The sequence below is a fragment of the Scardinius erythrophthalmus genome (genome assembly GCF_964197995.2).
Source record: "Scardinius erythrophthalmus genome assembly, chromosome: 23".
Lineage (NCBI taxonomy): Eukaryota > Metazoa > Chordata > Actinopteri > Cypriniformes > Leuciscidae > Scardinius > Scardinius erythrophthalmus.
Window position 1 is genome coordinate 21,659,253 of NC_138243.1, and position 13,722 is coordinate 21,672,974.

Here is a 13,722-nt window from a genome sequence, read left to right on the forward strand (position 1 = left end):
CTTTTATCCTTTCGGAGCTTCTCCGTGGGACTCAAGAATGGTGTGTCTTGCAGATTTCGCTCATTATCATTCTCTCCACTGTCCTCGCTCCGCTCCCACAGCTCTCTGCCCCACCCTGCTTCACCACAATTTGAATTTTGCAGTTTACCAGAGCAAATTTTGCAATCACAATTCTACCACAGATTGAGAATGAGTTGTGAAGAATATGTTAAAAGGTCTCCATTTCAGAGATACAAGCTGCACATTGTCTAATGAGGCTTCCATCTGCCAATTATTTATTTATTTCTGATAATTAGAAAAAAAAATTAAAACAGACTTTCTATTCTCCTTTTCATTTTGCTTTGGGCAAAGTAAGTTTGATGCAACTGATGATGTTACTTGGAAAAAGAAATCTAACTCCCATCACTTTCTTACAAGTTAATCAATACCTCGGGACGTTTATCTATGGGCTGACTCATTTGTGGTTGATCACATTTGGTGTATAAAAATAGAGGAATCTAATCCCAGTTTCTCAGAGAGCTGTGAATTTGTAGTCCTGGTACCGTTTTCCTCCTAAAACCGTTGCAAATGAAAACAGAATGTCTCCTTGGAACAGTGTGATGACAGAAAGATTTCGCTTTATTCGGACAGAATGAAGTCTCTGGCAGCGGCAACTAAACCCATTCCAGACTTTTTCCTCAAGGCTCTATTAGTTTATTATGAAGATGTTCTCTTTTGTAATAGATGTAGGGAAGTGTCAGACATATCTTAAATGAGATTTTGAGGGAGAGGTGGTATCTTTGCAAGCAGGGTCAGCATGCCCTTGCTGAAAAAATAAGCTGGAAATGCAGCAGAAAGCAGGAGGATTTCATTATCATCTGGCTGTTTCACGGACCAGTGACTGTTCTTTGAGGCTATCCACACAACTGAAAATGTTGAAGTTTAGTCTCATTAAAAAAAATAACGCTGTTCTCTTATTTTTATATGCCCAGATCACTGCATGAAAATAAAATCAAGATCCTTCCAGAAAGCATGTTTCATTCTCTTGGATCCTTGGTTGAACTGTAAGTACTGCAGCACATAATCTAGATGCACAATCTTTTGATTTGAGAGTAATAAGGTTCTACACTTAAATCATAATTGAGATGTCTTTGTATGCACACCTGATTGTTGTGTTTGTTTGTCCTTCTTGTTTTTTTTTTTAGAGATTTGTCTTGCAACAGACTTTCCGACCTTCCTAAAAACACTTTCAAGAGTTTAAAATATCTGCAGAAACTGTGAGTTATGCAAATATCAGTTACATCGTTTATTTAAAACTGTTTGAATTGGTCGGTGCATGCAGTGCAATAAATGATGCCATGATTGATACAGTAGGACAAAATAAACATTTTGTAGGGATATTTTACCCAAAGAGGAAAAATTCTGTCATTTTTCACTCACCCTCATGTCCTTCCAAAACTCTGTGCTTCTATTTCTTCTATGGAACAAACAAGTCTTCATTTGGTGGCTGAAAAAAGCTATGTTCTAGCTTTTTACAGACTTGAATTTAAGCTTGTCTGTAGCCCACATCTGCATTAAAAAATGGTGTGTTGACACATGTCAAAAAAATGTATGGACTTCAGAAAACTTGAAATATAGCATATGAGTGTTTCATGTCCTTTATGCTTGACGACTCCTGGTGCCTATCCACTGTTGTTGCTGGCAAGAACAAAATTTTGAATTTGAAATGTGATTAGTGAATAATCATTTTTGGCTGGCCATATTCCATTTAATGTTTGCAGGAACATATCCCATAATCCTGCTCTCCATATTCATGCCAGTCACTTCGATCACCTGGTTCAACTGGAGTCTCTGTAAGTATCAGCATTGCATGCTCTGCCTAGGAAAAGAATGGCTTTTAAGACCCTTTTATTAGGTGTCGGATGAAATACATGATTCATATGTTTAACAGAAGTCTGGAGGGCATTGAAATTCCTGATATAACCACCAAGATGTTTCTTCCCATGGGAAATCTGTCCCACATGTACGTACCTCTCATTGTGTGGTCTGTGTAATGATCTGCATCTGCTCAGTTTGTAATCTGTTGTTTGTTTATATCTATTTTTTCTAGATATTTTAAGGATTTTCAGTACTGTTCCTATGCCCCACATGTTCGGAAATGTAAACCTAACACCGATGGGATTTCATCAGTTGAAGACCTGTTAGCCAGCCTGGTTCTGCGGGTGTCCGTCTGGGTGATGGCCTTCATCACCTGCTTTGGGAATCTCTTTGTCATCGGAATGCGCTCCTTCATTAGAGCGGAGAACAACCTGCATGCAGCCTGCATCAAAGTCCTGTGTTGTGAGTAGGGCTGAAACGATTTTTAATACTGAATAAATAAATACATTGAGTTCAATTTTTTTGTTTTTTAATAATAATAATAATAATAAAACAACTAACTTCATTATTGATTAATCTTATCTTTGCACTGAACACTTCATATATTTGATAAAAATAAAAAAGTAATGCATTAAAATATTTTATTATTATTGTTTTATTTTTTTAATTATATGAAGTGTACAGCACAAAGACCAGTTATTACTAGTTGTTGTTGTTATTTATTATTATCATTATTATCCAATAATTACATGTTGCAACACAGACAGACAGACAGACACACACACATGGCCAGAATTGAAATTGCTCCAAAAAAGTCTGGCTACACATTCTACAATGGCAACAACAAAAAAGGATTTTCCTGGACGGAAAATATATCCAGTAATGCTAAGGCCTTCATCAATGGGGGTATCAGCAGAAAAAAGGGTAACAATAGATAAAGGATTTTATCTGAATAATGGAAGCTGTCAGTAAAGCCTGTTATGATTTGGTTTGCTTTTGTGTCTGAATGTATATTGTTGTGGGTGTTTGATTGTTCATTCCTGAACGTTTATGCATGCATCTGTAATCCTATTAAGAGAGTGACAGTTTGTTTGTCTTCATATGCTAGCATTTTTTTTACTTATTTAAAAAGTAAAAAGGGAATCAGGGAATGCTGCCTCGTGAGATATGAGATATGTCTTTTGTGGTATCTTGCCTATCATCCACAGATGCAAAGGTTATCTTGCCTATCATCCACAGATGCAAAGGTTTTTGATAACATAACTGCAATAAAGTAATAGCCTACTGTAGTTAACAATTACTTGTTTACATAGGATTTTGATTTTTTTTTTTTTTTTTTACTTCATCGTAATGGTACAAAACTTGATAAAGGTTTTGGCACTTGCTATGTAAAAAAAAAAAAAAAAAAAACAACATGGACATGATTTGAAAAGGTTAAATGATCCTGAAAAAAACTGTCACACTTGTGCTTCTCATGATCAAAAATGACCGCACTGGAAATTAATTTTATCTTGTGAAAACTTTTTGTACTGCGGCCAAACAAAACTTACTGAAAAGTTTTTTTTTTGAGATATCAAGCTCAAATTTGGAACACAACTTGTTTAGATTCAAGGCTTTGATTTTTCTTGCAGTTTTAGAGTAAAACATGTTTTTGAAAATATATATTTCATACAAAATTTTAAAATAGTAGTTTTGTGCAACAATAAACAAAATTCTGTAACTTCCCTTTTAAGTTAACTTTTTTCACCAGCATTAATCTGACAAGTGTCGTCTTTGAAAAGAGAACTTAAGTCTGTGCTCTAAATCATTCAAAATTTACGATGTTCAAAAAGTGAATAAATGGATTATAAAACAGCGTAAATATCATTTGGTATCATAAAATCCCCAAAATATTAATTAAAAAAAACATTATCTTATCATATTTTTTTATTTTTTTATCGACACACGAACAGCACCAGAGGCTGGAACCGTATCAGTATGACAGAATTGCCATGGGAATTTAAAGTAATTTAACATTTTCTTAAATTTTTTTTTTTTTTTTTTAAATAATAGAACAGTTAACAGTTCACCAGGCTTAATGATTTTTGGCTGTCATCTCTTAATATCTGAAGGCTTTTCCTAATCATCATTAGAACATAACACATTTTACACATGGGGAAAACCAATTGTTTGATTAATAACTCTTGAAGGACCAGACTTTAAAGCTCTTCGTTCTAACACCTCTGTGAGGTTGTGGGTGGGGCTTTCCTCCCTGCCCTCGTACTCCACAAACGCTCCCTCGGCCGCACGCGATGTTGCGGGCTTACACACCTGGTCAGACACACCTTGTGGTTTAGGCTCCGGGGAGACGACTCCTTCCGTCCTGTCTTTAAGCTCAGACTCGTCAATCGCAGCAGGCTGCGAAGTCCATGGTCTGCGGTTGGGCTCTCGTTTATCCATCGGGCCGGGTGTCGGTGGCTGGTCTCTGGATGTGGAGTGGGGCTAGTGTTTTCCTCTGCCTTACTAAATAACACATTTCACTTGCTGAAATGCAAATCAATTTATAACCTTTATATAATGAGTTTTTTCTGGATTTTTTGGGTTGATATCTGTCTTTATCTGTTAAAATAAGCCTACCATAAAAATTATAGACCCTTCATTTCTTTGTAAGTGGGCATATATCTATATCTATATCAATATATATATATATATAGTGGGGGAAATAATTATTTGATCCCTTACTGATTTTGTAAGTTCACCCACTTATGTATATGTCATAGTCATCATTGATATTTTTTATTCACAGATAATTCTATCACGTAATTCATATATTTTTATACACACACACACACACACATACATATACATATATATACATATATATATATATATATATATATATATATATATATATATCATGGAGGTTTGTTATTAGCCGGTGACATTTTCAGGTGAGTTCAGTGTCCTTCTCTGTACTTGGACTGTTAATCTCAGCTATAGCAGTGTGTCTAGATTATAGTCAGGGTGGGAAAAGGAGTTTGGCCTTTACCTCCGGCTGTTCACTGACTTTAATAGCATCTTTCTGCTCCCCTTTACCATGCTGTCCGAATCAAAGATCGCCTGCTATCACAAGATGGTGGTATCATCGCATGGCTCTGATAAATGATGTATTCCATCAAACTACGGAAGAATGATGCGTTCATACATTATTCTCAAAAGACATTACCTTTTCTCAAAAGCTTTTAAGACAGCTGGAGTATTCTTAAATTACTGCCTGCACTTTTAGGACACACAGGAAATGAGCAGCTGTCGAATATTTCACACTTCCACTGGGAGGAAATTGCTAAAATTAACCTGCAAGCACCTTTGTCACCTCTGGTCACAATGTGTCTTGTTTTTATATTGGTAATGAGGAACAGAAATTACGCTGTCGGTATTAACAGCCACTGCCCAAATTGATGCAGCAGGAGCTAGTCACTATTTAAATCAAATTTAATGAATCTGCAACTAGACCTGATGAAACCAGGAGTAGCAATCTTACCCCTCATTTACACCGCACACCTCTGCGGCGCATTACGGCTGTGACACGGCTACCGGAGCTGATCGCACCCATCCTAGGCAATGCTTGCGTTTACACCGGCCGCGACGCGGCGCATTTCAGAAGCGGCTCTCCGCGCCGCTTCGCTAAATATAGGTGCCTAGTCTATTTTTGACGGACGCGCGTCCAAGTCGCACTGGGAATACAAAATAAAAGTAAAAACAACATTGTAAAATTCAAAATAAACACCCTGTGCAAACTCCCAAACGTATTACACACCAATATCCTTGGTAGAAACCACTGTAAGGGAGCGCGGCACGCTTGTTTTAAATACTTCCGCACATGCTTGGATGACGAAACTTTGTGTATTTACTAGTTGCCATATCAACACTATATAGAAAAAAAAAATTCCGCCAGATATCCATAGACATTTATTAAACCATAGCAAAAGTAAATTTCTTACTTAAGTTAATTTTTCATCTCTATTTTTTGTGTTTATTTAAAATAAGACAAAAATTATATTATTTTAATCTCCAAGATGTTATTTAATAGTTGAGATAGTTATTTAATGCTTCACTAACTAGCAGAAGACACTAGCAGGGTTTAAATCCCAGTTGTGCAGGCGGGGCATGTTGTAACACTGCGTTACAATGTGCCCCTTTTAGAAATATGCTATTATTCTATACTTTTATTAATTTTTTTGAGAAAACGTGGGAAAAAGGTGAATAAAGCCTGAGAGTCAATGTTCAGAAATTACTAATTATTTATTTGTTTTGAACTATGTTGTATAGCTGTGTTTTCATGCGTTCACAGTGGCAAAACTCAAAAATAAGTTTATATTTAATTATTAAAAATTGCCATTATTTTATATGAAAAAGTTTTTTAATTGTATTTTATTTAGAAAATATTTTAGTTTGTTTTGTATATTTTTTTTATTAGATCAGATAAAATTTTAATCTGTCATATGTTATGTTACAATGTGCCCCACACATGTTACAATGTACCCCACCTATGGGGCATGTTGTTACATTTCACTTCCATTCTTTCGGGGTATATCAAGAAAAAAAGTATATACTGTATTAATAAAACAAAAACACATAATTGTACTAGACATGTGGGAAATTAATGTGGGGAAAAAAATACTCTGAACCATAAGTAGATTTACACAAACTGAGAAAGTCAAAAAGCGTTACTTTGTGCCCCGCTCTCCCTATGGTAGAAACTCAAAAAAAAAAAAAAAAAAAAAAACACGTCTGACAGGCAAATGACTCTGTCGCTCCGCTTCTGAAATGCTCCTGGTGTGAGTTGGCACCGCGTGGAGGACGGAATAAAACCTTGTCGCAGACGTAATGCACCGCAGACGTTTGCAGTGTAAATGAGGGGTTATAATCAGTGCAGATGTTGTCTTTCATTCCAAAGTTATGAAATGAGGACAAAACTGAAGAACTTGGGTGAGGAAGAAACCAAGTCTCAGCAGGGGGAAACCGATTTTGTGTTATGTTTCTTTGCAGAAGCCTACAGTTCCATTTGAAAAGCTACTCTCGATGCTGCATACTCATACGCATTGGCGCTTCTTCGGACCGGGCCGAGAATGCTGCATTTCTTGTTTCAGGCGAGATGATTTCGAGAGTGCCACCTCTGAACGCTCCTCCCACAATGATAAAGCGCAAGAAGAGTTGATTCGTGCAGTGGCCAGGTTACAACTGGACTGGCCACAGAAACAAGAGACCCCCAAGCACACAAATTTAGAGGATAGAATTCTGTCTGCTGAGGGGAGAGGCCTGAGCGACGGTCTCTCCCCTTCTTCGAAGACCGCCATGACGAGTTAACTTGTTTACAGGGGAAACGTCCAATGACGTCATCATCGGATGTTATTTAAGCCTCTTTCTTGGCGTGTTTGAACACATGCTTCACAACCGGTCAAACAAAGATGTTTTCCCAATGCGTTTGCGTTCACGGTATCTCGTTCCTGCTTTTTCAGGGAACAGGGTTACAGTTGAGTAACCCGAGATGTTTTTTCATTTATGAAAATATTAAGTAGGCTTTTGTAGGCTATGACATCATGCTTAAATATCCATGTCATTGTTTTGATTATTTATTTATTTATTTTTGTTTTAATGTTTTCTAGGTGCTGACTGTCTGATGGGAGTCTATCTCTTCTTCCTGGGGATATTCGATGTGAAATTTCGTGGCGAATATAACCGGAACGCTCTTATCTGGATGGACAGTGTGGAATGCCGAACAATTGGCTTTCTTGCCATGCTCTCCTCTGAAGTATCTGTTCTCCTCCTCACCTACTTGACGCTAGAGAAATTCCTAGTCATTGTTTTCCCTTTTAGCCATTTGCGGCCAGAAAAGCTGCAGACAGTGTTGGTTCTGGCCTTCATATGGATTTTGGGATTTGTCATAGCAGCTGTTCCCCTGCTAAATGAAGACGTGTTTGGGAACTATTATGGGCGAAATGGAGTTTGTTTCCCTCTGCACTCTGATAGACTGGAGAAACCAACAGCCAAAGGATACTCCACAGGGATATTTCTTGGTTCGATATCTTGGTTCTTCACTGATTACATTTTTAATAATATATTCAATTGTTTTCATGTATTTAGTATTTTTAATTATATATTCATTCATATTATATATATTCTTCAATATACTAAATTTAAGCGGGGTGACCTTTTTTTTTTTCTCTCTTATTTTTTTTTTTTTTAAGCCCAAACCGACCAAGGGGATGATCTGCAATGTCCGATTTACCATGATTTACTGTGGGCTACAGAAAATATTTAATATTTGATTTAATAAAATTCCTAGCAAAAAACTCACTTGGGTTGTCGAAGGAAAATGCATGCGGTGGACAAATTTTTTTTTTGAAGCTTCCATAAAAATGTTTGTGATTTTTATTGTATATATATATATATATATATATATATATATATATATATATATATATATATATATATATATATATATATACACATTCCCGTTTCCCAGAAAAGTTACGGTTTCATGATGAGTAGGATAGGCCTACTCAAGGTGTAAATTTAACAAATTTCTGGTGGTTTAGTATTTTTACATATATATATATATATATATATATATATATATATATATATATGTATGTATATATATATATATATATATATATATATATATATATATATATATATATATATATATATATATATATATATATAATATGTAGGCTATGTAAAAATACTAAACCACCAGAAATTAGTGAAATTTACACCTTAAGTAGGCCTATCCTACTCATCATGAAACCGTAACTTTTCTGGGAAACGGGAATGTCTGGTCACCCTGTAATTTTTAAATTCTGTATACAGTCTTATTACTTTCCTAATATGTCAGTCAGTCCTTATGTGCATATACTGAACTAAGTGTCTTATGTATTCACAGGTCTTAATCTGGTGGCGTTCTTGGTGATTGTCGTTTCTTACTCCAGTATGTTCTGTTCCATTTATAAAACCGGCATCAATGCCACAGATGTGCGCAGTCGGCTGCACAAAGATGTGGCTGTGGCCAACCGCTTTTTCTTTATTGTGTTCTCTGACGCCCTCTGCTGGATACCCATATTTTTGGTCAAAACACTCTCTCTTCTAAAAGTTGAGATTCCAGGTATGTTGTTGTATATTTCTGGAGCACCATTTTTTTGACCACATGGTAAAAACAGAAGCACGTTTCTCATTTTTGCACGAGTCTTCAACCCCATAACATTTCGAATGTAAGGCAGTTGGCACAAAATATATTTTGAAAGAGAAATACAGTGGTGGTCAGAATTAATGCACCTCTGGTAAATATGATAAAAAAAATGGTTTCTGCATTGTTTATCCTTTTGATCTTTCATTAAAAAAAAATTCGCAAAAATCTAATCTTTCATTAAAGTAAAAGAATTGAAAGTGGGGAGGAAATCACAATATGAAATAAATGTTTTTCTCCAAAACACGTCGGCCACAATTATTGGCACCCCTAGATTTTTTTACGAGTAAAATATCTCTGAAGTATATTTCCATTAATATTTACCTTTATTTAGCACACCAGGGTGATTAGGAACATGAAATTGTCTTGCTATGACTTTTTGTTTCACATGAGTTTAAATGTGAGGAAGAAAGGCCAAATTCCCTGAATCATCCATCACAATGAGTAAAACCCAAGAATATAGTTCTGATGTGCAGCAAAAGATTGTTGAGCATCACAAAATAGAAAGTGGCTGTAAGAAAATAGCTAAAGAATTGAAAATCCCCATATTGACCATCAGGGCAATAATTAAGAAGTTCCAATCAACTAAAGATGTTACGAATCTGCCAGGAAGAGGACGTGTGTCTATATTGTCTTAATGCATGGTGAGGAGGAAAGTTTGAGTGGCTAAAGACTCTCCAAGGATCACAGATGGAGAATTGCAGAGATTAGTTGAGTCTTGGGGTCAGAAAGCCTAAAAAAAAATTATCAAACAACCCCTATCACCACATGTTGTTTGGGAGGGTTTCAAGAAAAATCCTCCTCGTTCCTTCAAAAATAAACTCCAGCATATTCAGTTGTCAGACACAACTGGAACTTCAAAAGGGACCGGATTCTATTGTCAGATGAAACTAAAAAAGAGCTTTTTGGCAGCAAACCCACCAGATGTGTTTGGTGCAAATAGGAAAAAAAGTACCCCATGCCTACGGTTAAATACACTGCTGGATCTTATATGTTGTGGGCCTATTTTTTTGCTGGAGGTCCTGGACATTTTGTTCAGATACATGGTATTATGGATTCTAGCAAATACCAACGGCAAAACCTGTCTGCCTTTGCTAGAAATCTTATAATGGGCCGTGGTTGGTTCTTCCATCAGGACAACGGTCCAAAACAAACATCAAAATCAACACAAAAATGGGTAACTGAGCACAAAATGAAGTTTCAGCCATGACCGTCCTAGTCCCCTAAACTGAACCCTATGAGTGGGGTGAGCTGAACAGAAGAAGCACCAACATGAACTTGTGAATCTGAAGGATCTGGAGAGATTCTGTATGGAGGAATGGTCTCTGATCTCTTGTCAGTTATTCTCCAAACTCATCAGGCATTATAGAAGAAAACTCAGATCTGTTATCTTGGCAAAAGGAGTTTGCAAAAAGTATTTAATAACAGGGAGCCAATAACCCACCACTTTACCCCCCACTTTCAATTCTTTTACTTCAATGAAAGATTTTTGATAATTTTTTGAATGAAAGATCAAAAAGATAAACAATGCAAATTCATTTTTTACAGCCATTTTTGATCATATTTACCAGGGGTGCCATTAATTCTGACCACCACTGTATCTTGTTATTTCTAATAAGGCACACAACAACTAGTTGATGCAACCAGAATGAACTAATTTGAGTCATATATTCAAATAAAGATTTCAAGTTCCAAACTTACTGTGATGGGTTTAAAATAAAGTAGCTATCTGTGGTTACTTATCCACTTTATTTTTAAAAGCAGCCATTTATAAATTGAATGTGTCAAGGCTTCCAATCTCATGCACTTCCAGTTATTTTTAGCTGTACAAAACGGCTTGTTATGCTGCTTCATATTGCAAACTGGTATTTCTTACCATATTATTTTAATGTATTGTCGTGATTATATACTGGTTTGTAGCGCAAATAGTTTTACCACTTACTGCCCTTTGATATTCTTCTATAGCGCTAATGAATCGGAAGTCTCGCACATTCACAGAAAATGAGGTGGAATGATAAATAACTATTGGTGTTTTTGCCAGGTTATAGCCACATATTTAAGATGGTCATGGCCCTGGTATTTTAGGCCTGACATTTATATTAAAATAAATAAATACAAATTAAATACTGTTTACTAATGTTATTAATTACTTAATTACTAATAATAAAATTATAAAAATTAATTATCTTTTTTTTTTTTTTTTTTTTGTGCAAAAAAACAACTGTTTCCTGAAAATGACCCAGTTCCCTCTAGCCAAGTGTGTCACAAATCCTCAATTTAAAGGAGAACTCCGGTCAATTTTAACATTGAGCTCATTTTATTGTACATTTGGAGTGCTGTCAATACAGAGAACAACTACAAAAATCGGTGTTGCCTACACCGAGTTATTCTATTTTTAAAATTTGCACCCTGTTGACTTCAATGGGGCAAGTACTAAACCTGCTTTTAGCCTCTTAACATCCTTGATGTGTCATTACAAGTGCACAGAAAATGTGAGTGATTCCTTCTGAGTGAACACGAGTGGATCTGACTGCAGTAGATGTGAAAGATATGTATAAAAATGATGTTATTTAAGCCAGCGCAAATACCTGTTTACATCCTGTTTTCGGTTGAAGTCCAAAGTAGTCGATTGCCGAGTTCACGCGCGTGATCATAGGTAACTAAACCTATGTGCGTGAACTCGGCAATTGACTACTTTGGACTTCAACCGAAAACAGGATGTAAACACAGGTATTTGCGCTGGCTTAAATAACATCATTTTTATACATATCTTTCACATCTACTGCAGTCAGATTCACTCGTGTTCACTCAGAAGGAATCACTCACATTTTCTGTGCACTTGTAATGACACATCAAGGATGTTAAGAGGCTAAAAGCAGGTTTACTTGTCCCATTGAAGTCAACAGGGTGCAAATTTTAAAAATAGAATAACTCGGTGTAGGCAACACCGATTTTTGTAGTTGTTCTCTGTATTGACAGCACTCCAAATGTACAAAAAAATGAGCTCAATGTTAAAATAGACCGGAGTTCTCCTTTAAGATGATCGGTACAATGAGTTCTGCTGTTGTTGACATCAATGTCTTATGTTTATCTCTGCAGGGACGATAAACTCCTGGGTGGTGATCTTCATTCTTCCTATCAACAGTGCCCTCAACCCCATCCTCTACACCCTGACCACCAGCTTCTTCAGAGAGCAGGTGGAGCTTCTCCTCTGCCGCTGGCAGCGACGCTCCGTGTCAAAGAAAAAATGCAAGAGTCTCACCAGCTCCACCATCTACATGGATCCCTCTCGAAATGCAGAATACCCTGCAAAAATTTCCTTGCCACGACTGTCTTTGGCAGACATGGATAACCAATATGGGTGAAAGAGCCAGTGAGTAAAAGGGATCATATGTTGGACTATCCTAATCATTATCTATGTACAGAAAGGAGATTGACGGTCTTTCCTGGAACAGTTTAAGTAAAAGGATGGCACTGTGTATTCCTGCTGTTTTTGCTCCAATATGGAGTGCTCTTTTTAGACACATGACTCTAACTTTAATGTTTTCTCCATTAGGAGAAGCATTTTCGAACACTTCAGCTAGAGCCTCGAACCCCTCCAGCGTCCATTTTCACCCTAAACAGCATGTCAGGCCTGTAGCCCTTGAGCTGGGCTTGTTGTTTGTCTCAAAAGATTTTAAAGAAGAAAAGCAATGACTGCTGAACCAATGCAGAACACTGACAGTATTTATTGCAGAGCACATCTTTGAGAGATCAAAGGAACTTTAAAGCATCATTTCTATGAAGGAAAAATTTGTACAAATATTTTTTATGGAGATGTTTGCAAATTTAATGGATTTTGAGATGGAATTTGAGAGGTTATTTGTAATGTACAGTAAAGGGATTTATGCTTGCTTTGCCATTTCACAGACTAAAAGGGAAATGCCTCAAAGTTGTCTTGGTCAACAAAGTTGATGACTGTTTACTGAAGCATGCAGTCAAGCTAAAGAGGTGCATTTCTTTCATCTGTATAAGATAATATAACATACATTGTTTTTGTTTGTTCTTTGTCATTTTATTTTTCTACTCATGTAGACTATTTATAAGTTCGATTTTTCTACGCATCTCAAGATCCATGCAAACATTCAAAGTTGTAAATATGTTCATAGTCCGAAGTCTCGTGGAATGTGTCAAGCAATATAAAATTGACAATATGACCAGTGTCAAGCTACTTCAATCATTGTATAACAGAGTTTTTAAACTCTTTTAAAAAACCCTGTTGATTGTTTATAATTTATCATAAAAGACAGTATACCCCACAAATGAGTGATCTTTCATTCTCACAGTCTTGTGTTTGTGCAATTTTACATAAAATGTATGAATATTAAGTTTTTTATATCTATTTTTTTTTTAAAGAAGTCTCGTATGCTCACCAAGACTGCATTTATTTGTTTTCTATTTGAATTATTCCTGTGATAGCAAAGCTGAATTTTCAGCATCATTACATCACATGATCCTTCGGAAATCATTCTAATATGCTGATTTGGTGCTCAGGAAACACCTATTATTATTATTATCATCAATGTTGATAAACATTGTTGCTGCTTAATGTTTTTGTTTAAACCGTGATACACTATCATTCAAAAATGTGGGGTAAG

General features: G+C 36.1%; 1 protein-coding gene across 3 annotated transcripts in view; it reads left to right on the forward strand.

Moving 5' to 3' along the window:
• rxfp2a (relaxin family peptide receptor 2a) overlaps positions 1 to 13,382 on the forward strand; it is a gene marked incomplete at its 5' end in the record, with an annotated part of 54,043 nt that extends 40,661 nt beyond the window's left edge. For 2 of the 3 annotated variants that reach the window (XM_081354582.1, XM_081354580.1), the window contains 8 exons: positions 972 to 1,043; positions 1,185 to 1,256; positions 1,761 to 1,832; positions 1,931 to 2,002; positions 2,090 to 2,319; positions 7,503 to 7,913; positions 8,786 to 9,004; positions 12,185 to 13,382. In XM_081354582.1, the coding sequence (XP_081210708.1) occupies positions 972 to 1,043; positions 1,185 to 1,256; positions 1,761 to 1,832; positions 1,931 to 2,002; positions 2,090 to 2,319; positions 7,503 to 7,913; positions 8,786 to 9,004; positions 12,185 to 12,450 (1,414 nt within the window). In that variant the 3' untranslated portion in view covers positions 12,451 to 13,382. The remainder of the gene's footprint in view (positions 1 to 971; positions 1,044 to 1,184; positions 1,257 to 1,760; positions 1,833 to 1,930; positions 2,003 to 2,089; positions 2,320 to 7,502; positions 7,914 to 8,785; positions 9,005 to 12,184) is intronic. The other variant, XM_081354581.1, reaches the window with a different exon arrangement.
• Positions 13,383 to 13,722: the final 340 nt, after the last annotated feature.